Source organism: Pristiophorus japonicus, unplaced genomic scaffold (assembly GCF_044704955.1).
Source record: "Pristiophorus japonicus isolate sPriJap1 unplaced genomic scaffold, sPriJap1.hap1 HAP1_SCAFFOLD_999, whole genome shotgun sequence".
Taxonomy (NCBI): domain Eukaryota; kingdom Metazoa; phylum Chordata; class Chondrichthyes; family Pristiophoridae; genus Pristiophorus; species Pristiophorus japonicus.
In genome coordinates, this window is record NW_027254929.1 from 98557 (window position 1) to 123332 (window position 24776).

The window sequence follows — 24776 nt, forward strand, 5'->3', positions numbered from 1 at the left end:
GGACCGAGTGCGCGCACATATCGCAGTGCGGGCTGGCCCGTGCCGCCCCTGGGGCTCTCGGCTTTTCTGGGCCCCAAACTCGCGCCTCTCCTCATCCATCATCCCTCTATAGTGTCTCGCCGCTGCTTCGCCCTGACCTCGCTTCACAGGAGTGTTATAAGCCAAAACATTTGACACCGAGCCGCATAAGGATATATAAGAACATAAGAAATAGGAACAGGAGTAGGCCATACGGCCCCTCTAGTCTGCTCCACCATTCAATGAGATCATGGCTGATATATGAGGGCAGGTGACCAAAAAGTTTGGTCAAAGAGGTAGGTTTTGACAACAACAACAACTTTTATTTATATAGTCGCGGATGACTTGATTCCACATTAGGAATGAGTTCTCAGGTGACTGAAGAGTCCGATGCAGGACCTACAGTCTCTGTCACGAGTGGGGCAGACAGTGGTTGGTGGAACGGTTGGGTGGGAGGGGCCTGGGTTGCCACGCATGTTCCTTTCGCTGTCGACGCGTGGCTTCAGCTTGCCCTTGGCGTAGAGACTCAAAGTGCTCAGCGCCTTCCTGGATGCCTTTCCTCCACTTTGGGCGGTCTTGGGCCAGGGATTCCCAGTGGTGGGGATGTTGCACTTTTTCAAGGAGGCTTTGAGGGTATCCTTGAAGCATTTCCTCTGCCCACCTGGGACTTGCTTGCCTTGTCGGAGCTCCGAGTAGAGCGCTTGTTTTGGGAGTCTAATGTCAGGCATGTGGGCGATGTGGCCCGTCCAGCGGAGCTGAGTGAGTGTGGTCAGTGCTTCGATGCTGGGGATGTTGGTCTGAGCGAAGACACTGACGTTGGTGCGTCTATCCTGCCAATGAATTTGCAGAATCTTGTGGAGGCAGCATTGGTGGTACTTCTCCAGTGTTTTGAGGTGCCTGCTGTACATAGTCCATGTCTCTGAAGCATATAGGAGGGTGAGTATCAACACTGCTCTGTAGATCATGAGCTTGGTGTCGGGTTTGAGGTCCGGGTCTTCAAACATTCTTTTTCTCAGGCGACCGAAGGCTGCATTGGCGACTGAAGGTGGTGTTGGACCTCGTCGTCGATGTCTGCCCTTGTTGACAGTAGGCTCCCGAGTTATGGAAAATGGTCCACGTTGTCCAAGGCCTCATCATGGATTTTGATAACTGGGGGGCAGTGCTGTGTGGCAGGGGCAGGTTGATAGATGACGTTTGTCTCATGGATGTTTAGTGTAAGGCCCATGCTCTTGTACGCCTCGGTGAAGGTGTTGACGATGGCTTGGAGTTCGGCCTCCAAGTATGCGCAGACACAGGCGTCGTCTGCCTACTGCAGTTCGATGACAGAGGATGGGCCAACCTTGGATCTGGCCTGGGGGCGGCGGAAGTTGAACAGTTTGTATGTCCTGTAATTTAGCTCCGCTCCAGCGGGGAGCTTGCCGAAGGTGAGATGAAGTATTGCAGTGAGGAAGATTGAGAAGAGCGTTGCTGAGTGTAAATTGGCTGCCGCGTTTCCCACATTACAACATTGACTGCACTTTTAAAAAGTACTTCGTTGGCTGTAAAGTGCTTTGGGATGTCCGGTGGTTGTGAAAGGCGCTATATAAATGCAAGTCTTTCTGTTTCTTCTTCACTCTGAAATCTGCAATAAAAAATGGGAAGAAATTAATTGCAACCCCACCAAAAAAAATACTGCAGGAAATCTGAAATAAAAGCAGTAAATGTTGAAAGCTTAACCTAAGCCTTCTTTTCCTTTCTGCACGGAATTTGTCCTACATGTTCTTTTTTATTTAAATGACTATTATCATAGGCGGTCCCTCGAGCGAGGATGACTTACTTCCACGAGTTCACAGATATTTCAATGAAGGACCCGATGTTCCAGTCCTTAACTCCAATTGAGGGGGTGGAAGATGCCTGTGCGTGGATTATTTTAACGTGTGGTGGCCGTTGCACACCAGCCACCACACGGGCTTGACAGAGCGAGGTCTCGGTCCAGTGGCAAGGGTTAACCAGGGCGACTGGAGACCTGCTCTGCTGCACTGGCCCAGTGCGCACATGTATTGCAGTGTGGGCTGGCCCGTGCTGCCCCTGGGCCCTTGGCTCTTCTGGGCCCCGTACCCTAATTCGCCGCACCTCCGCCACGATCTCTCGCCGCTCCTCCGCCACAAACATTCGCCGCACCTCCGCCACGATTACTCGTGGATGAGTCAACATCAAGACATATCAAAGCCTGGAAAAATGGACGCAGGTTCCTGAGAGAAGGGGCTCCTCGGGTATATCAGTGGCAATTAAAGGACACTGGGGCACATCCGTGTTAGTTAAAGGGATACAGGGGCCTATCCGTATTAGTTAAGTTAGCATGGTGATGTGCCATGGGTAACCATAAGCTGTTGTTTGTTGGGATTGTATCAGGGAAGAATTTCCTCGAGTTTTTCCCTGCTATTGGCCAGTTTTATGTGTGGCACAGGACTCAGCAGTTGGGAGAGGTCACTGCCAGTGAATGGGTGAAGCATGATAGGCCTGGGTTTCTCACCTTTCTTTTTGTAAATTTGAAGGAGGGTGGCTATCCATGTGAGCGGTGTTTGGGAAGAGCATGGAGCTTTACATAAACGGTTTGATGCGCAGCTGCGTACACTAAACTCACTAATATTCACCGTTGGTTAGTTTCTGATACAAACAACAACACTTTCGTCTAAAGAATTTCTTACCCTCTGGAGTGGCAGCTTTATCTTGGTCCGACTCTCCAAATGGGTTTGTGCGTCTGCTGACTGACTTGTAACCCCCCTCTGTGAAAGGTGATTTAACAGCCCAGTTAGCAACAGGGTTTCATTTCCTTCCAATTCCCATTTCTGTCCCGCTGTTGCGATTCTGTGTTGAGGCAAATGCAAAAAGTGGCACTCTTATGCTGGGGAGGAGGAGGGCTCCAGATTTATCTGGTCTCAGCCATCTGCTGGATGGGAAAACACGACCTACCTTCTGAGGAAGGGTCACAGACCTGAAACGTTCACTCTGTTTCCCTCTCCACAGATGCTGCCTGTCCCGCTGAGTATTTCCAGCAGTTTCTGTTTTTATTTCAGACTTGCTTCTCCGTGTTCGGTTTCCACTTTAAATGACCAATTGGAAGCAGAAGTCGTTTCGTCAGGCGGTGGTTTTTCATCAATGACAGATCTCTCAACCGTTACGATAGCCTAGGTCAGCAGCTCACTGTCCTTAAACGCAATTGGAGCTGGTGACTTTATTCCCTCCTGTCCAGATTGTTTCAATGCAACCTCATTGGTGAGAAGGCTGTTACATCTTGACTGAAGGAAAGTCACTTGCCTATGTGTGTGTGTGTGTGGGTTTTCTTTTTTTGAAGTTTCCAACTGGCTGAAGGATTTCTTCGGGAGAGTTGCAAGTTGGCTGTGTATCCAAGTCAGACAGACAGCAGTGTGCACACACACAGTGCAGATAGAGTCATATCCCACTGGCACTCGCCCTGGTCGTCCCTGAAACTACAAACTGACTCAGAAGGCGTTGTATCTGGTGCAGGACCTCCCTGTGTGTTCTGCATTCAACCCCAAGGCTGAATAGTGTGGGCGTAATACTTGCATTCCGAGGCAAAAACCTTCTCAAGAATTCGCTGTGCTTTCTGTTCCCTATGTTTGTTCTGCATCTTTTCCGCACAGTTACACCCCCTCCTAACAATGTTTCAACACTAAAGACTTTCATTTGTAGAGCGTTGTTCACAACCTCAGGACATCCCAAAGCGCTTTACAACCAATGAAATACTCAACATAAGAATAGAAACAGAAATTTACAGCGCAGAAGGAGGCCACCTCGGCCCATCGTGTCCGCGCCGGCCGACAAAGAACCCTCAGTCAACAGCCCTGAAGGTTACATATAAACCTATGAACAATGGCGGAAAGGTAACGAGCACCCGGCCCAACCAGTCCGTCGCACACAACTGCGACACCCCTTACACTGAAACATTTTACACTCCACCCCAACCGGAGCCATGTGACCTCCTGGGAGAGGCAGAAACAGAATTAGGAGCCGGAGTCGGCCATTCGGCCCCTCGAGCCTGCTCCGCCATTCAATAAGATCATGGCTGATCTACTTCAACACTTTCCTGCACTTTTCCCATATCCCTTGATTCCCTTAATATCCAATAATCTATCGATCTCTGACTGGAATATACTCAACGACTGAACCTCCACAGGCCTCTGGGGCAGAGAATTCCAAAGATTCACCACCCCTGAGTGAAGAAGCTTCTCCTCATCTCAGTCCCAAATGGCCAGCCCCTTATTCTGAGACTGTGACCCCTGGTTCTAGACTCCTCAGATAGGGAGAAACATCCTCCCTGCATCTACCCTGTCAAGCCACTACATTTTGAAGTGTAGTCACTGTTGTAATGCAGGAAAGGCGGCAGCCAATTTGCGCACAGCAAGCTCCCACAATGTGATAATGGCCGGATAATCTGCTTTAGTGATGTTGGTGTTGGGATAAATATTGGCCCAGGACACTGGGGATAACTCGCCTTGCTCTTCTTCAAAATAGTGCCATGGGATCTTTTATGTCTACTTGAGGGAGCTTCTTCTGAAAGACGGCACCTCCGACAGTGCGGCGTTTCCATAGCACTGGGACTATCAGCCTGGATTTTTGTGCTCAAGTCTCTGGAGTGGGTCTTGAACCCACAACCTCCTGACTCAGAGGCGAGCGCGCTATTCACTGAGCCACGGCTGACACAAATTCAAAAACAAAATACTGTGATGCTGGAAATCTGAACTAGAAACAGAAAATTCTCGGCAGGTCAGGCAGCATCTGCGGAGAGAGAAACAGAGTTAACGTTTCAGGTCGGTGACTCTTCGTCAGGACTGGAAAAGGTGAGCGATGTAACAGATTTTAAGCAAGTGCAGAGGGTAGAGAAAGTGGGGAGGGGAGGAAAGAACAAAAGGGAAGGTCTGTGATAGGGTGGGAGGCAGGAGAGATGAAATGACAAAAGGGAGGGTGGTACAAGACAAAATGAAGTGGTAATGGGACAAGTTAAGGGACAAATGATGGGTCAAAATGAGATGTAAATGGGATTAGCATGTCATTGCATGGGGCATAGAATTAAAGTAATTGGGGGGAGGTTTTGAGGGAATTTGAGGGGAAATGTCTTCACCCAGAGGGTGGTGGGGGTCTGGAACTCACTGCCTGAAAGAGTGGTAGAGACAGAAACCCTCACCACATTTAAAAAGTACTTGGATGTGCACTTGAAGTGCCGTAACCTACAGGGCTACGGACCGAGAGCTGGAAAGTGCGATTAGGCTGGATAGCCTCTTGTTGGGTGGCGCGGACATGATGGGCCGAAATGGCCTCCTTCCGTGCTGTAAATTGCTGATTCTATGATTACTGCAGACACAGCTTTTGTTTCTTTACTTGTCTCATTACCATCTTCGTTTGCTTTGTACTATCATATCTTTTGTCGTTTAATCTCTCCTGCCTTCCACCCTATCACAGAGCTTCCCTTCCGTTGTTTCCTCTCCTTTCCCAACCCCTGCACTTGCTTCAAACCTGTTCCAGTTCTAACAAAGGGTCGCCGACCTGAAACGTTAACTTTGTTTCTCTCTCCACAGATGCTGCCTGACCCGCTGAGTATTTCCAACATTTTCTGTTTACGCTAGAGACTAGCTGTGTCAACCGTGGCTTAGTCGGTAGCTTCTGAGTTCGAAGGTCAAGGGATCAAGCACCAACCCAGGATTTAAGCACATAATCTGAATTGGTGCTTCAGTGCTGTACTGTGGGAGGTGAGGTCTCAGAGATTAAACCCAGGCCTCCTCTGCCTTCCCAGGTGGCCATAAAAGATCCCATGGAACTATATGAAGAGCAGGCAAGCTCTCCTGGTATCCTGGTCAAAACCAGAACAAATTATAGGAGGGATATGATCGTACGAGAGAGGGCACAGAGGGGATTTACGAGGATGTTGCCTGGACTGGAGAATTTTAGCTTTGAGAAAAGATTGGATAGGCTGGGTTTGTTTTCTATGGATCAGAGGAGGCTGAGGGGAGACCTAATTGAGGTGTATAAAATTATGAGGGACCTAGATAGTGGATAGGAAGGACCTATTTCCCTTAGCAGAGGGGTCAACAACCAGGGGGCATAGATTTAAAGTAATTGGTGGAAGGTTTAGAGGGGATCTGGAACTCACTGCCTGAAAGGGTGGTAGAGGCAGAAACCCTCATTTAAAAAGTACTTGGATGTGCACTTGAAGTGCCGTAACCTGCAGGGCTATGGACCGAGAGCTGGAAAGTGGGATTAGGCTGGGTAGCTCTTTGTCGGCCGACGCGGACACAATGGGCTGAAATGGTCTCCTTCCATGCTGTAAATTTCTATGATTCTATGACTACACTTCAAAAAGTATTTCATTGGTTGTAAAGCGCTTTGGGACATCCTGAGGTCATGAAAGGCGCTATATAAATGCAATTCTTTCCTTCTGCAAGAGAAATTGTTAATGTTTCTTTCTCACACAGGATTTATGGAAAGTAATTTCTAATATGCCCTGAGGGAGCGCACCTCCTGCTATGACACTGATCCACACAAGTCCAAACTTCTCACATTCCATTTGCGATCAATGCTGACTTTGTTGATCTCACCTGGGACAACGCCCAGATCTACAATTAGCCTCCAGGCCCCATTGAGTGTGTGAGCTGGGTGAGGGGGTGGGTGGGAAATCAGGCAGGGTTTTCCTGCTCATGATCACTACACAGTGACTCCTGACAGAAAGCATGCGTGTGTGTATGTTTATATATCTGCATGTTTCTGTAGTCATGTGCTTGTCCCACTCATGTACTTGAGCACAATAATCTCGTGCAGTTCTGAGGGCATGCCACAGTGGGGCATTAGATAGTGGGGGAGTTGAATGATGAGGGGTTAGATAGTGAGGTGTTAGATAGTGGGGGGGGGGGCGGGTGCTGACAGTGAGAGGTTAGACAGTGAGGGGTTAGACAGTGAGGGGTTAGACAGTGAGGGGTTAGACAGTGGGGGAGGGGGGGTTAGACAGTGAGAGGTTAGATAGTGAGAGGTTAGACAGTGAGGGGTTAGACAGTGGGGGCATGGCCAAGGTGGCATCAACCGGTCCAGGCAGCGGGCGATCGAGGGGGTTGTTCAGCCCGACTGCCTGCCTCTCTTCCGCGGTTACATCTGAGCCAGCGTGTCCCTGGAGATGGAGCACGCGGTGTCCACCGGTACGCTCGCGGCCTTCCGCGAGAGGTGGGCGCTGGAGGGACTGGAGTGCATCATTACCCCGCCGGCAACCAAATTTTAATTTGATCCATTTACTGTTAAAAGTTTAATTTGTTTAATATGTCGGTTTTAGTGCCCCTTTAATCAAGGGGAACTTGATTATTGTTTCAACTAAAATAGTTGTAGTCAGTGAGGGCCATGCCCAGCAGATAATATCTGACACCCACTACACATTAATGCAATATAACTATAGCTGGTGCATTTCCAACTTTTATAAATTTAGTTGTACCAATTGGAGAACATATGATTGTAAGAGTTAGGAGCAGGATTCTATATCTAACTTGTGCTATAGCTGCCCTGGGAGTGTTTGATGGGACTCCTAAAGCAAGCACTCTGTTCGGAATTCCTTCACGGCAAGCAAGACCCAGGTGGGCAGAGGAAATGTTACAGGGACACCCTCAAAGCCTCCCTGATAAAGTGCAACATCCCCACTGACACTTGGCCAAAGACCACCCTAAGTGGAGGAAGTGCATCCGGGAGGGCGCTGAGCACCCCGAGTCTCGTCGCCGAGAGCATGCAGAAACCAAGCGCAGGCAGCGGAAGGAGCGTGCGGCAAACCTGTCCCACTCACCCCTTCCCTCAACCACTGTCTGTCCCACCTGTGACAGGGACTGTAATTCCTGTCACCGGAGAACTCACTTTTAGAGTGAAAGCAAGTCTTCCTCGATTCCGAGGGACTGCCTATGATGATGGTGTGGGACAGTGTAGGGGGAACTATACTGACACTGGTTGTCTGAAATGGAAAGATTTCATCCCCAACACTAACACCTATCAGCTTTATAAGGGAAAAAACAAAACAGATATGAAATCTTCTGACGTTCTCTATGTTCAACGGATAGCTAGAGAGTTGCAGAAAATAAAATTTGCATTACTGTTAGTGGAGCATCGAGTTATTGTATTAAATTGTCCAACAGAATAAAAACAAATGTATTTGGAAATTTGCAGTTGTCTATTTGTTGATATATTTAGCTTCTCCCATAGCAGTTGGTAAAGAACTTCATTAGGTCACAAAGTATAGGTAGCAAGTGCCCAGGCTCCTGTACTGAGTTAATTGATGTCACAATGGTGTGGAACTGGGACAGGCTCCATGAGAACATAAGAATTAGTAGCAGGAGTAGGCTATAGGGCCCCTCGAGCCTGTTTCACAATTTCAATAAGATCACAGCTGATCATTGGCTTCAACTCCACAATCTCCATATCCCTCGATTCCCCAAGAATCTATCGACCTCAACCTTGAATATACTCAACGATTCAGCATCCACAGCCCTCTGGGGCAGAGAATTCCAAAGATTCACAACCCTCTGAGTGAAGAAATTTCTCCTCATCTCAGCCTTAAATGGCCGACCCCTTATCCAGAGAATGTGGCCCCTGGTTCTAGATTCTCCAGCCCGGGGGGGAAACATCCTCCCTGCATCTACCCTGTCAATCCCCCTCAGAATCTTGTATGTTTCAATGAGATCACCTCTCATTCTTCTAAACTCCAGGGGGTATCGGCCCAATCTACTCAGTCTCTCCTCATAGGACAACCCTCTCATCCCAGGGATCAATCTGGTGAACCTTTGTTGCACCGCATCCAAGGCAAGTATATCCTTCCTCAGAAAAGGAGACCAAAACTGTGCGCAGTACTCCAGGTGTGGTCTCACCAAAGGTCTGTACAATTGTAGCAAGGCTTCCATACTCTTGTACTCCAATAAAAGCCAACATGCCATTTGCCTTCCTAATCATTTGCGGTAGCTGCATGCTAACTCTTTGTGTTTCTTGCATGGGGACAGCTAAATCTCTCTGAACACCAACATTGCCTGTAAGTTGCATGGATGCGATCTTTCATGTGTACTGAGCTAGCTGATAGCGCCCGGAGGGGTACTGAGCCAGACAGAGCAGGAAGGGGCCAAGTTCCATCACCAGCCTCCCTGGTGAAAATATTTCTTCTGAATTCCCCATTGGATTTCTCGGTGACGATCTTATATTGATGGCCTCTAGTTTTGCTCTTCCCCACAAGTGGAAACATTCTCTCTGTATCCACTCCATCAAAACCTTTCATCATTTTATAGGCCAGTATTTATCCCTCAACCAACATCGCTAAAATAGATGAACTGGTCATTCCTTTGAAAAAAGGTTGAGGGGGTAACCTAATAGAGGTCTTTAAAATGATGAAAGGTTTTGATGGAGCGGATACAGAGAGAGTGTTTCCACTTGTGGGGAAGAGCATAACTAGAGGCCATCAATATAAGATAGTCACCAAGAAATCCAATAGGGAATTCAGAAGAACTTCTTTACCCAGAGAGCGGTGAGAATGTGGAACTCGCTGCCGCAGGGAGGGGTTGAGGCGAATAGTATCGATGCATTTAAGGGGAGGCTGGATAAGTATATGGGGGAGAAGGGAATAGAGGGTTTTGCTGATAGATTTAGATAAGGAAAGACGGGAGGAGGCTCTAATGGAGCATAACCGCCGGCATGAACTGGTTGGGCCGAAAGGCCTGTTTCTGTGCCGTATATCCGATGTAAATTATCACTTGCTGTTTGTGGGAGCTTGCTGTGTGCATACTCCAGTGCAGTACTGAGGGAGCGCCACACTGTCGGGGGTGCCGTCTTTCAGATGAGACATTAAACCCGAGGCCCTCGTCCACTCTCTCAGGTGGACGCAAAAGATCCCATGACACTCTTTCGAAGAAGAGCAGGGGGAGTTATCCCTAGTGTCCTGGGCTAATATTTCTCCCACAACCAACATCACGAAAGCAGATGATCTGGGTCATTGTCACATTGCTGTTTGTGGGAGCTTGCTGTGCTAAAATTGGCTGCCACGTTTCCCACATTACAACAGTGACTACACTCCCCCAAAAAAGTTACTTCATTGGCTGTAAAGCGCTTTGGGACGTCCTGTGGTCGTGAAAGGCGCCATAGAAATGCAAGTCTTTCATCGAGGTTCGACAACAGTAATGACAAACAGGGACCAAAGCTTTACTCAGCCGTTTACAGGAAACCCACGTGTCCCACTCTCAATCAAGGCCAGGGCACTGAGTGATCAGTTTCGGAATGTAAATAGTGTCTGAGCAGAGTCGAGGGGGAGGCGACAAACCAAGCTCACTCTCACTCTCACCTCGGGCACAAAAACAAGGAAATCGCTTTCTCTGGCAAATGCAAACCACGGACCAGCCAGCAGACGACCACATGCAATTTACTGGCACAGGCCAAGTCTTCAAACGACTCTTTATTTCCAACTCTGGTGGAGTGGGGGGGTTATTGACAATCAGTTCTGCGCCTCTCAAGACTAGACTTTGATCGAGACAATTTGCATTTAGGAAAGGCAAACGTTTCTTTAACCCTGGGGCCAGTGTTGTAGGAGGGAGGGTGCAAAATGTCCTAACACACATCCGCGAATCTTTATATTTCGTATTTAAAGGAAGGTGCAGTTATATAGCTTTACAGCCAATGAAAGTGATTTTGGAAGTGTTGTAACTGTAGGGCACCCAGTTAGCGCACAGCAAGCTCCCACAAACAGCAATGTGACAGCCGCACCGCCCCCTCCCCCCCACACACACACAGTTCTGGGGCAGCAAGGATTGCACACCAGGGCGAGAGGTTTTAAGTAACTTCTAGTAAATTGTTTTAAAGTTAAATTTACAGCCTCAATTTTAAAAATAAAAGCTCGCACACGCTGGGTTTCTATTTAAAACTCTCATGAGAAAGCCGCTGTCTAGAGAGGGATTCCCTCTGACGTCGGCGCCTGGTTACCAGTAAACAGCAAACTATAACAGTTCCATATTTGGGCATGTACGTCAGGGATCCCGGATGGGCGGAGCTTGCTGGCAGAAAGGGGTTTTATGGCGATTGCTCCCCCATAAAGCGGCGTGGAGACTCTAGAGAGTGGCACTCGAAGCACAGGCGCTGGGAGTTTCAGTGCTGGGGCTGTCGGCGCGGCTGATTCTTGAATTTGAGGCGGAATTTCGCCATTTGCACCGTCCGGGGTCGAGCTGAGATTCTAATGAGTCTGACGTCAGAGGAATATATTGGTATATAAAAAAGGCAAATAGGAGAGCTGGTTCATTCATAAAGAAAGCAGCGGTTGGAGCAGTACAGACGCCTTTTACTACAAGAGCAAGATATATATATATATATACAGAGAGAGAGAGAGAGAGAGAGAGAGAGAGAGAGAGTGTACGATTGAAGGAGAAAGGGTTTTATTTTTTGCTTCAAATTCTCCGGGCGATTACCAGCTTGTCCCATCCACAAATCTGCAAAACTGGATTCCAGGGGCGACAAATCTTGGCTCATCACCGACTGGGAGGACATGTACCAGGGATTCTCCGGCGACTTTGACTCGACTTCTCACTGCAGTTCTTCCCCCTCGGAGCCCCAGTACCTTTCCTCGGTGGATTCCTTCAGCCAGAGTGTGGGCAGCCCCACCACCGCAGCCCAGGTAAGTGCCACTTACAGCCAGAGAACTTTCTCTCTCTTTTTTTTCCTGCTTGAGTGTTGTAGCTGTGTTTGTGGAGTTCAAAAAAGAGGGGGAACAAATTTGGGGGAGGGGGGGCTTCCCCCACCCACCCCGGGATTATTTCTGCCTCAACTCCAGGGATAATTTGCAATAATTGATTTACTTGCAATAAAATAGTCTTTGCAAACGCCACCATAATTAGCTGAAGTTGCAATAATTGATTATCTGCAATAAAATGATTATTGATCTTTGCAAATGTCACACTTATTGGGCTGGATAATTATTTGCCATTCGATGATTTTTTTTGGTTGCAAACGTCGCCATTTAGCTGAAGTTGCAATAATTGATCATTTTTTGTAATGACAGTGATATTTTGCCAAGAATAATCATATGTGTCGGCAGTAAGGGGCATGGGGTTGAAAAGTGCCCTAAATGATCGGAACCCCCATTTTTAAAAGAAATGCATATACGCCGTCTGTTTTTGACGCTGCAATCAGCGCCCCCGGATTTGAGTAGAATCGATTCATCGATCGGTTGCACCGATTTCCTGCAGGCTGGAAACCTCACGCTTGCTCTCCGCCTGGGTTGCGTGCGTAAGGTTGACGTATTGGAATTCTCTTGGTGACGCTACGCACGCACGCAAGGGCTCCGCCCCCCAACCGGCCGAGCGACGTTCTATTTTGGAACGTTACCATGGCAGCGACGCTGTCACTGGCTCCGCCCACAACCTGGGCGCATCTTTTTTTTTATGAATGGAAGCGGCGCGCTCCAGGGCTGTGCAGCATGGTCTGGGGGAGTTGCAATCCTAAAAGGTTAATTCTTACGGAGTTTTAGCTGATTTGCACCGTTTGCTTGCGTGTGTCATCTAGTGGATAGCACTCTCTCTCGTCTTTATACCGAGCCAGAAGATTGTGTGTTCGAGTCCCATTCCAGAGACTTGAGTACAATAAATAATCCAGGCTGATACTCCCAGTACAGTGCTGAGGGAGTGCTGTACTGTCGGAGGTACCCTCTTTCAAACGAAACGTGCCCTCTTTCAAAAGCCCTGTCTGTCCTCTCGGGTGGACCTAAATGATCCCATGGGACTATTTCGAAGAAGAGCAGGGGTTGTCCCCGCTGTCCTGGGCCAATATTTATCAACATCACTTAATGACCAGATAATCTTTTTTTTTATCACATTGCTGCTTGCTGAGTGCAAATTGGCTGCTGTGTTTCCTACATTACAACAGTGACTACACTTCAAAAACAGTACTTCATTTGGCTGTAAAGCGCTTTGGGATGTCATGAAAGACGCTATATAAATGCAAGTCTGTCTTTCTCTTCTGGCATTTAAGAACATAAGAAATGGGAGTAGGCCATTCGGCCCCTCGAGCCTGCTCCACCATTCAATAAGATCATGGCTGATCTGATCATGGACTCAGCTCCACTTCCCTGCCCGCTCCCCATAACCCTTTACTCCCTTATCGCTCAAAAATCTGTCTATCTCTGCCTTAAATATATTCGATGACTCAGCCTGGGGCAGAGAATTCCACAGATTTACAACCCTCTGAGAAGAAATTCCTCCTCTGTTTTAAATGGGTGGCTCCTTATTCTAAGACTACGTCCCCTAGTTTTAGTTTCCCTTATGAGTGGAAACATCCTCTCTACATCCCCCTCATTATCTCTTATGTTTTGATAAGATCACCCCTCATTCTTCTGAATTCCAATGAGTGTAGGCCCAACTTACTCCCACCTTTCTTCATAAGTCAACCCCTTGAAGAAAGATTAGAGGGGCATTGAGCAGAAATATATTTTCACCCAGAGGGTGGTGGGGGTCTGGAACTCAATGCTTGAAAGAGTGATAGAGGCCGAAATCCTCATCACATTTTAAAAGTACCTGGATATGCACTCGAGTGCTGTGACCTACAGGGCTATGGACCAAGAGATGGAAAGTGGGATTAGGCCGGATAGCTCTTTGTCGGCCGGCGCGGACACAATGGGCCGAAATGGCCTCCTTCCGTGCTGTAAATTTCTGATTCTGTGATTTGCGTTTCACACAGTCGGGCCCTGACTCTCTGCATGCTGTGTTGAGGGTTGACATTTGGAGTCAGTAACTGGTCATTCACCTCCATTATCAATCTTACTGCAAGTTTAAAAAAAAAAAAAATGGCAGTTGTATTGAGTTTATAGCAACAGTCAAACTTCAAGGGAATCGACTGTGAAGCACTTTGGGACCTGATCAAAGTGATCTATAAATACAAATGCCTTGGGATAGGGCAGTGTGGGCTGTGGCAAATTCTGTCAGTTGAGTAGTTTATGTACTCCTGCTCTTAATTCTTGTGTTTTTTGTTGTGACCACATCAAGAAACATAAGAATTAGAAGTAGGCCATATTTCGTCTCGAAGCGCTTTACAGCCATTGACGTACTTTTGGAGTATAGTCACTTGTAATGCGCGGCAGCCAATTTGCGCACAGCAAGCTCCCACAAACAGCAATGTGATAATGACCCAGATAATCTATTTGTTGATTTGAAGGATAAATATTGGCCAGTACACCAGGGTGAGCTCTTCTTCAAAATATATCCACTGGAGGGAGCAGAGTCCACCTGATGGACACACAGTTCATCGCTCAGTCCTCAAGCAGAGTTATTTAAAGAACCTGCCCCACTCGCCAGTCTATGGCCCCTCCACCTCCCATCCAGTTGACTTCTGTAAGGAGGGTGGGGTAATTGACGTTGAAATCTCCTGAAGTTGGAATTTCCCCCCACTCCTAATTCCCGCACCAATCAGGAATCTGCTTCAATCCATCTGTGATCATTGGAAAATGTGTGACTTTGGGAAGAGATCAGTTGGCGGAGCCAATGGGAGAGGGAGGTGAGGAGGGGTCACGACACCCCCACCCCAATCGGCCAAGCCTATTGAGTTAAGGGTCATGAACCCCCCCCCCCTGGCAAGTGTCATTAAACCTAACTTTGCCACTGGGGAAGAGGGGTCAGGGTAGGTCATGGCCCCCAACCCCAGTCACCCAAGCCTAATGGGAGGGTTCATGACCACACAGCCAAACCTTGTTCTACCAAGTCACTGAATATATTTAAGAGGAAGATAAATTTCTAGACACAAGACATCAAGGGGTATGGGGAAAAAGCAGGAATATGGTGTTGAGATAGAGGATCAGCCATGATCATATTGAATGGCGGTGCAGGCTCGAAGGGCCGAATGGCCTGCTCCTGTTTTCTATGTTTCTACCACTGGGAGAAATTATTTTTCAGCTGTCTGGAATCCTATGCTAAACCTTTTTGCTAGGGTTTTGCGTCTAGTGACTTGTACTCCCAGTCTCCTCCACCTCCCGTGTTCAGGATCTTGGCTTACAATTTCGCTAACAGAAATCTGCCGCTTTTACCCGGTCTGGCCGATACGTGACTCCAGACCCATAGCAATGTGATTGACTCTTAACTGCCCTCTGAAGTGGCCTAGCAAGCCTCTCCATTGTATCAAACTGCAGCGGTTCAAGAAGGTGGCTCACCACCACCTTCTCTAGGGCAATTAGGGATGGGCAATAAATGCCAGCTTTGTCAGTGATGCCAACAATGAATTTTTAAAACATTGGCAGTCCTATGGAAACTCCAGTCCCCCATTTCCCAGTCCAACTCCAACCCCAGTTTTTTTTTTACAAAATGTACTACATTCCCATTTATTCCAGGAGTGCACTCCAGGTGTTGGGGAGATGCCGGGATCCTTCGTGCCAACCCTCACTGCCATCACCACCAGCCAGGACCTGCAGTGGATGGTACAGCCGACTGTCATCTCCTCGGTGGCGCAGTCCCAGTCTCAGGCTCAGCTTCCGCCCCTGCCCCAACCCACCATGGACCCCTACAATCTCCCCGGGACCAGCTATTCCACCCCAGGCATGTGCTCCTACAGCAGCGCCGAGCCGCCAAAACCCACCCGAGCCAGCCGCTCTCGGAGGGCACGTGATGAAACGGTGAGTCTGTGAAGAGCTCGTGGCATGTGTGTATGTGTATGTGTATGTGTATATACACAGCTGGACTGCGACAACCACTCTAGCCAAAGCCAATGGTCAATCACGCCAGCTCAAAGTCACTTGCAGTTGTTAAAGGTTTTTTTATTAAAGCATTTTTTGGGGAAAATTAATATTGGTGCTGGGAATGGCTCGGGGCAGATTGTCGATTAGGTCAAATACGGCACAGGGTTAGATAGTGTAAAGCACCCTCTACACTGTCCCACCAAACACTCCCAGGGCAGGTACAACACGGGGTTGGCTTAGAGTAAAGCTCCCTCTACACTGTCCCACCAAACACTACCAGGGCAGGTACAACACTGGGTTAGATACAGAGTAAAGCTCCCTCTACACTGTCCCATCAAACACTCCCAGGGCAAATACAGCACGGGGTTAGATACAGAGTAAAACTCCCTCTACACTGTCCCATTAAACACTCCCAGGGCAGATACAGCACGGAGTTAGATGGAGTAAAGCTCCCTCTACACTGTCCCATCACTGGAGAAGATTTTGATCTTGTGGGTTTGGGATGGAAGGGGAGTGTGATGGTGCCTTGGAGTGAGGATGTGGAGGGTTATGGTTAGGAGTTGGTGGATTGGGAAGCAGCAGTGTGGGTGAAAGTGTCAGCAGAGGCTGAGTGACTGACGGGATGCGTTTTGTTACAGCTCACAGTGGAAGAGGAGGAGAAGCGCCGCGTTCGCAGGGAGAGAAACAAGCTGGCAGCCGCCAAGTGCCGGAACCGTCGCCGGGAGCTGACTGACCGCCTGCAGACTGTAAGCACACTCCGGGGTGGGCGTGTGGGGGGGGGGGGGGGGGGAGGGAGGGGGCGGGGGCGTGGTTAACCTAGCGTGGAATACCTCCCTGAGAAAGGAGCGTTCCCGGGAGAGAGATTGTGTGGGGCCACGGGTCAGGGGTAAGGGGTGCACGGGAAAGGCTGTGGGGAGGGGTGGGTCGGAATGTAAGGGTCTCTTGAGGGGGGGGGGGGGCGCAAGAGTAAGGGCGTGTCGAGTAATCAATGCAGTCTGAGTAGTTTTGTTGGGGTTGGGGGTAATTTGTGCGCACTGTATTGATCCAGCTGTGTACCACCGCTCAGCCGGGGGCCAGTCTGTCCCCAGGGGGTGGGTAGAGGGGGACCAGGCGGTGGACTGATGTCAATAGGAGGGCTCCTCTCCGCTCTGTCTTTTTATCACCCCCCCTCTCTCTTCTCCCTCTTCTCCTCCTTCTCTCACTCCCTACTCCTCCTTCTTTCACTCTCCTCCGCCTTCTCTCATCTCTCCTCCCCTCTTAATTCTCCTCCTCCCATTTCTCTTTTTTTTTCTTCCCCCCCTCTCCTCCTCCTCCTCTCCCCCCACCCGAGTACACGTGCTCCCCTCCTGTACTAAACGCCCCTCTCTCTCTTCCCCTCCTCTCTCGCTCGCTCGCTCTCTATCTCTCTTCACCCCCCTCTCTCTCTCTCTCTCTCTCTCTCCCCCCCTTCCCCCTCTCTCCCTCCCCTCTCTCTCTCTCTCTCTCTCTCTCTCTCCATCCCCTCTCTCTTTCCCTCTCCCCCACCTACATGCACCCCTCCTGTACTAAACGTCTCTCTCTCTCTCTCCACCCCCCCCCTCTCCTCCTCCCCACCCCCCCCCCCCTCTCTCTCTCTCTCTCTCTCTCTCTCCTCCCTCCTCCTCCTCCACCCTCTCTCTCTCTCTCTCTCTCTCTCCACCCCATCCTCCCTCCCTCTCTCTCTCTCTCTCTCTCTCTCTCCTCCCCCCCCCCCCTCCATCCTCTCTCTCTCTCTCTCTCTCCCTCTCCCCCACCCACATGCACACCTCCTGTACTAAACGCCGCTCTCTCTCTCTTCCCCCCCCCGCCCCCCTTTGTTCGTTGGCAGGAGACGGACCAGCTGGAGGAGGAGAAGGCCGAGCTGCAGACGCAGATCGCCGAGCTGCACAAGGAGAAGGAGCGGCTGGAGTTTGTGCTGGTGGCCCACAAGCCGGCCTGCAAGCTGCCCTACGCGGAGCGCTTGAGCCCGCAGCCCAGCGCCGCGACAGTCGAGGTGAGCTCTCTGGCTATGGCGAGCGCGTTGGACGGGAAGGCGCCACCTTTCAATGGGAGCTTCCAGCTGCCGGCGGAGGTACCGCTCGCCAGCTCGTTCTATCCGCACTGCGAGCCTCTCCACACGCCCTATTTGAATGCTAGCCCCCAGGCCTCATATACGTCTTCATTTGTGTTCACCTACCCAGAGGGAAGGAACTGCGGCCTCGTCCACCAGCGGAACAGCAGCAGCGACCAATCCTCGGACTCTCTGAACTCTCCCTCGCTGCTGGCTCTCTAACCTGCTTAAGCCCCCCATCCCACCCCCACCTCTAGCCTCCCCCCCACCCCCCCCTCCCCTTCCTGCACAAACACGCCAGCACTGCTTCATACCGACTGCAACCCTAGGAGGGAGGGCAGGGAGAGAAGGAACGATTTATACAGCGCCTGGAACGTCTCTCCAAGCACTTTGCAGCCAATGAAGTCCTTTTTTAAAATTGTTGTCGTAGTCGTAATGTGGAACACGCCAATTTGCGCACAGCAAGCTCCCACTATCAGCAATGTGATGACCAGATCGCCTGTCTTTTGCCACGTCGCTCGAGGGATAAGTATTGACCAGCAGAGGACGACCCTACTCTTCGAGAACAGCGCCGTGGGATCTTTTACGTCCACCCGAGTCGGTTCAGCGACAAGACGACGGCGCCTCCGACAGTGCGGCATTCCCTCAGCCCCGCACGGGAAGTGTCAGCCTGGATTTTTGTGCTCAAGTCGCTGGAGTGGCACTTGGAACCCCACCACCTTCTGGAGGCGAGGGTGCTGCCCACTGAGCCACAGCTGACCCCTAAATGGGTGAGCCGATGGGGGAGAAGGAGACTGCCCCTCTGAGGGGGGGGGGGGAGGTGAGGAGACTGTCCCTCTATGAATCACCTGCCGTAGAAATATTAGTTACCCCCCCACCCCCAGCCCCAAGACGGGACGAAAGAATGGGGAATGTGACGCCCCACACTGCCGAATAGCTCGGTCGTTTGCACCGCTCGCCAATCGAAGGGGGGTGGGATTTGAAGAAGCGGACCGGCATGCGAGCCAGTGCTTGTGTTTCCGACGTCGCAATGTAACCAAGACCTCCTGAATGTATTTTTATTTTTCCCTCCACCGCTCCTAAAAAAAAAACGGACCCCATGAATGTCTCCCAACGCGTGTGCTCGGTGTGGGCTGCACACAGCCGGTGTGGACCTGGACCCCGGGTCCAGCGGAGCGGGGCAAAGGATCATCAGCACCCCCTCCTACTGATTCTGTGTTTATGTATTTTTTTTAAGGTGAATTGGACTTTTTCTTGAGGGGAGGTGATTGTGAAGCGCCTCCTCACCTCCCCGCCCCCCCCCCCACCTGATGCCCCGAATTCTACCTTGAATATTGCACCCCTCTACTCCAAACTCTGAGACTACGGCTGAGCTGCCTTCTCTCCAACATACTGTGAATCCAGGCATTTTGTCAAAGGTTTTATTTGGGGGGCGGCTTGATATTTTTCTTCATTTTGAGGGCGGGGGGGTGATAAAGTTTGCCTCTCTCAAGTAGCAAGATGTGAAACGTTTAGTCATTTTAACCTAACTCTCTCCCGGGATGGGGTGTAACACCGTTCATGTCGGGGTCGGGGGGGAAGGTCGGATACGATTTTTAGATGCATTTTTTTTTACTTATTTGGGCAGTGAATGATTTCACCTTTGGGTGGAGGGGGGGGCGGGAAACGGGAATCCTAACGGCGTTTATTGCCGTCTCTCCAGGGTTCACACCCGCAGCTAAATCGGAAAAATAAGAACGGGGGTGCGATGCCTCCCGCAGTTGAATAGCCGACCGCCACGAGGATTGGCCTTTGGGTGATGCATGGAATGGGCGCTGGTGGAATTGTGCCCCAGACTTGGCGCCTTCTCGGGGCAATTTAAGCGGTCCGGCGACAATACGTTGCGCCAATCCAGAAGGGCGAGGGAGCGGACATTCTCCTCTAACCGGGGCAGAGAGAGAGAGAGAGAGAAACTCATCTCCAGCACCCGGCCCTCCTGCAGGGTCCATTTCCAATACACCTGCAGTTGGATGGGAGAGATCCCACCAGTTCTAAAACCCCTGGGCTGGTTTAGAATCTGCTCTTTGAACCTGCCCCTTCCCGGCTCAAATAGAACAGGGTGTCGATGCTAAATCCAATGCACACCTCTAACAGCTAACCAATTCTTAACAAACTAAACCTCGAACCACCCGAGCTAGGCGGTGTAGCAGCAATTGCAGCCAGAGCTCTGCTGACCTGACCTTAAATGCACCGAATGCAATGCAAGAGGTTTGATTCCCAGCTCCCCTTAAACATTGTGCTAAATACGCGGCACTTTATCGCTTTTAAATTATTGCATTATAATCCATATTTAATAGAATGTACAATGCAGATAAACTCTCGCATTTATTATCAAAATCGCGAATTGCTAAGATGTATTTAAGCTTTCACAGTGGACATTAAGTCCCAGTTTCACCATCGCCTCCCTGGTCTCTGAATCAGTGTTCTTCCTGCTCAGCCTGCCCAGTTGAAATTGAGGCGAAGGTCAGAACTCGGGACTGAAGATGCTTTGCCCAGGATCCTTGCCCACATTCCATGCCTGGGATGGTTTGAGGAGCTAAGAGGCTAAGGTAGTGCCCCACTTCTGTACCCTGTACCCCCCTCCCCCCCCCACCCTTGTGTCTCCTGTGGGTCTAGCCAGGAGCTGGATTCACTGGTAGATGAAGGATAATGCATTTCTTGCAGCCTCACTAAAGCAGCATTCGTTTTTTTTATATTTTTTTATATATTAATATTTATTTTTTTATTTCTGGACTAAGTTCAAAACGAGCAGCATTTTCTTTTCGAAGGGGGAAAAAAAAAATTACAACTGAAACCAAATTGAATTCCAAACTTGCTGTACAAAATGTCTGGAGCCATTTATTAAAATTTTAAAAAACTTGACTGTCAGATTCTGAAAGGGGGTTAAAATCTGAAACCCAGGCCTGTTCTGTGCCAAGGCAGTCGGTTGTACAAAACTACTGAGCTCGTTCCTCTTTCGCTCTGTTTAGTCTTGGTGTTGGAACAATTTGCTTCAAACTGCCACAGCTTATCAAGTGTTAGTCAATAAATAGTGTCTAGTTTTAAGCGCTAGTTACCGGAGGAAAAAAAAAGGCTTTTTCAACAAAAAAATGTTTATTAAAAAAAAAAAGTTTAAAAAAAAAACTGCATGGAGACCAGCTAACATTTCAAACAGAGATCTGATATTTACTGTGACATAGGATAATCACGTGACTGTGTTACAGCAGAAAGATTGTATACTGTATGTCTCTGTGTCTGTACTGTGACTATATTCATGGCAGGTTATCAGAAATTCTATTGTGATTTATTTGAAAAAATATTGAAATCTATTTCTGGATTTGTGACTGTAAATGTGTGTATATTCTGTGGCATTACAATGGCTTATTAAAGCAGATTTGAGAGTGAAAACATTAGATTGAGAGGACAGCACTATAATTTCATCACCCAGTTTGGTGTCCTCTCCCAACCTGTGTCACACGGCCTTGGTGAGACCACACCTGGAGTACTGCGCACAGTTTTGGTCTCCTTATCTGAGGAAGGATATCCTTGCCTTGGAGGCAGTGCAACAATGGTTCACCAGATTGATTCCTGGGATGAGCGGGTTGACTTAATGAGGAGTGATTGGGCCTTTACTCTCCGGAGTTTAGAAGAATGAGACTGATCTCATTGAAACACATAAAATTCTGGGGGTGGGGTGCGGGGGTAGATTGACAGGGTAGATGCTGTTTCCTCTGGCTTGGGGTATTAGTTTCTGGATAAGGGGTCGGCCATTTATGACTGAGATGAGGAGGAATTTCTTCACTCAGAGGGTGGTGAATCTTTGGAATTCTCTACCCCAGAGGGCTGTGGATGCTCGCGTATAGTCAAGGCTGAGATCGATAGATTCTTGGACTCTAGGGGAATCACGGGATCGGACAGGAACGTGGAGTTGAGGTCGAAGATCAGCCGTGATCTTATTGAATGGCGGAGCGGGCTCGAGGGGCCGAATGGCTTGCTTCCTGCTCCTAATTCCTATGTCGCCACTGACCCCACCGGTACTCCAAGCCACCCATTATGGGTTGCTTACAATGAGATCTCCCAGTCCCACCCCAGAGTGCTGGGGCATGGGTTTCACATTCCTGGTTCTCGCTGTGGGGAGTGAGAGTTGTCCATTTTGCTGGCTGTCTCTGGCAGAGGCCTTGAAGGAAGTTGGCTGCCCTTGTCATTTGGGAGGGATACCAAGGTGAGGACAGGGTTAAATGTGAGGAGGGGCAAGTCATCGAATCCTTTTGTGTACAAGTGGATCCACTGTTGGACACTGATCACCGTCTCTGCATGAACCACTCGTCTCCTTCATTCTAATTGTTGCTCTCAAACCTGTCACAATGCTGGGAGAATTGGACCTGTGCAATCCGATTCTTCTCTCCCGTTTGTGAAGCTGTTGGTGGGATCAAGCAGAACCTGCTGGATAACTGGGCATGAAATAAAGAAACCAATTAAGTTGGGGGCATTCACTGTAACTCCCCCTCCTCCAACCTGTGCATTCCAGAACCTCTGGGGGGGGGGGCAATGTGTTTTTTTTTTTTAAAGTAAAACTGGTATTGAGCCATACTTTACAGCCCTCAACAATGAGTAATTCTAAACTTGCCACAGGGACTTTAATCTCCTTGTGTCTGTGTTTGTCTGTCTCTCTCTGACTCCTGTCTGTCTCTCTCTCTCTCTCTCAAGCTGTGTCTTTTTTGATCTCTCTATCTCTACCCCTCTAGCTCTTTCTCTGGGCATCTCTCTGTCCCTCCCTCTACCTCTACCTCCTCCGGGCGTGTGTCTGTCTGGCTCTCTCTCTCCTTTTTCTGTCCATATATCGCTCTGTCTGTCTCCCGATCTTTCCTCAGTCATTTTCCGATTTGGTGCCATTACTTTATCATGCCCTAGATCCACCAGAGTTTTATGCACTTTGTGAAAATAAGGTTTATTTTGATATTTATGGATACTTTGCTCCAGTTACAAGGTGAAATCCGAGTTTGTTGGATCAATAACCTGCATGAAATCTGAGATTGGCAATGTTTTACTATGTGTTAATAAAGGAACCATTGATGCTAATCCCACACTGGTGTTCTCGTTATTTACTCACCAACATCATCATCATAGGCAGTCCCTCGAAATCGAGGAAGACTTGCTTCCACTCCTGAAGTGAGTTCTCAGGTGACTGAACAGTCCAATACGGGAATTACAGTCTCTGTCACAGGTGGGACAGACAGTGGTTGAGGGAAAGGGAGGGTGGGACTGGTTTGCCGCACGCTCCTTCCGCTGCCTGCGCTTGATTTCTGCATGCTCTCGGCGATGAGACTCGAGGTGCTCAGCGCCCTCCCGGATGCACTTCCTCCACTTAGGGCGGTCTTTGGCCAGGGACTCCCAGGTGTCGGTGGGGATGTTGGACTTTATCAGGAAAGTCTTTGAGGGTGTCCTTGTAACGTTTCCTCTGCCCACCTATGGCTCGCTTGCCGTGTAGGAGTTCCGAGTAGAGCGCTTGCTTTGGGAGTCTTGTCAGGCAGGCGAACAATGTGGCCTGCCCAGCGGAGCTGGTCGAGTGTAGTCAGTGCTTTAATGTTGGCCTGGTCGAGGACACCAAAACCTACCGAGGTAATGCACACGCTAACATCACCGGGCTTGCTTCAGCAGTGGATGAATTATCTTGTGAAGGACTGAGAGGGCGCAGAAAAGATTTACAAGAAGGGATGAGGGACTTCAGTTACGTGGATAGACTGGAGAAGCTGGGGTTGTTTTCCTTGGAGCAGATTTGAGCGAGGTGCTCAAAATCATGAGGGGTCTGGACAGAGTAGAGAGAGAGAAACTGTTCCCATTGGTGGAAGGGTCGAGAACCAGAGGGCACAGATTCAAGGTGATAGAAGAAACAAATGCAATGTAAGAATGTTTATTACGCAGCGAGTGGTTAGGATCTGGAATGCGCTGCCTGAGAGGGTGATGGAGGCAGACTGAATTCTGGTGTACAAAAGGGAATTGGATAAGTACCTGAAGGGAAAAAAATTTGAAGGACTACGAGGAAAGGGTAGAGGAGTGGGACTGGCTTAGACGCTCTTGCAGAGAGCCAGCACGGGCTCGACTGGCTGAATGGCCTCCTCCTGTGCTGTAACCATTCTATGCTATGATAGATTTTTGGGGGGATCAAGGGATATCGGGATGGTGGGGGGGGGGGGGAATGGAGTTGAGGTTGAAGATCAGCCATGACCTAACTGAATGGCGGAGCAGGCTCGATGGGCCAAATGGCCGACTCCTACTCCTAATGCTCTTAACTTCCTACGGGGAGGGGCCTGGCCGTCATCATTGGGATCAGCATTCAAACCCTGGCCTGAATGACTAAGAACAGGGCCACACTATAGTGGGTCCATAGGCAGGTGTTTAGGGCAGTGCGAGAAATTACTATGGCAACTGTAATCGCACTGAGATCAGAGACTACTTGATGTGGCAGTGGGTCATTGGAGAGGAGGTGCAGAGGTAGCTTTACTCTGTACCTAACCCCGTGCTGTACCTATCCTAGGAGTGTTTGATGGGACAGTGTAGAGGGAGCTTTACTCTATATCTAACCCGTGCTGTACCTTCCATGGGAGTTTGATCAGACAGTGTAGAGGGAGCTTTACTCTGTATCTAACCCCGTGCTGTACCTGCCCTGGGAATGTTTGATGGGACAGTGTAGAGTGAGTTTTACTCTGTATCTAATGTGCTGCACCTGTCCTGGGAGTGTTTGATGGGACAGTGTAGAGGGAGCTTTACTCTGCAGCTAACCCATGCTATACCTACTCTGGGAGTGTTTGATGGGACAGTGTAGAGGGAGCTTTACTCTGTATATAACCCCATGCTGTACCTGCCCTGGGAGTGTTTGATGGGGCAGTGTAGAGGGAGCTGTGCTCTGTATCTAACCCGTGCTGTACCTTCCCTGGGAGTGTTTGATCAGAGAGGATAGAGGGAGCTTTACTC

At 49.4% G+C, this 24776-nt stretch overlaps 1 protein-coding gene across 2 annotated transcripts; it reads left to right on the plus strand.

Annotated features, from left to right (window-relative positions):
- The first annotated feature begins 11121 nt into the window (after nt 1–11121).
- LOC139259398 (protein FosB-like) lies at nt 11122–22883 on the plus strand. Of its 2 annotated transcripts, XM_070874866.1 has the most exons (5): nt 11122–11677; nt 15374–15655; nt 16357–16464; nt 17565–17729; nt 17917–22883. In XM_070874866.1, the coding sequence occupies exons 1-5, from the start codon at nt 11549–11551 to the stop codon at nt 17980–17982; spliced, it is 750 nt and encodes a 249-aa protein (XP_070730967.1). In that variant the 5' UTR covers nt 11122–11548; the 3' UTR covers nt 17983–22883. The 2 variants fall into 2 exon arrangements, with proteins under 2 accessions (XP_070730967.1, XP_070730966.1); XM_070874865.1 differs by having other exon boundaries at nt 17565–22883.
- The last annotated feature ends 1893 nt before the right edge of the window (nt 22884–24776 follow it).

Coding starts and splice junctions, on each gene's coding strand:
- LOC139259398 (XM_070874865.1), top strand. CDS start 11,549: ATGTACCAGGGATTCTCCGGCGACTTTGACTCGACTTCTCACTGCAGT. Junction 11,678..15,373: donor GCCCCACCACCGCAGCCCAG/GTAAGTGCCACT, acceptor CATTTATTCCAG/GAGTGCACTCCAGGTGTTGG. Junction 15,656..16,356: donor GGAGGGCACGTGATGAAACG/GTGAGTCTGTGA, acceptor GTTTTGTTACAG/CTCACAGTGGAAGAGGAGGA.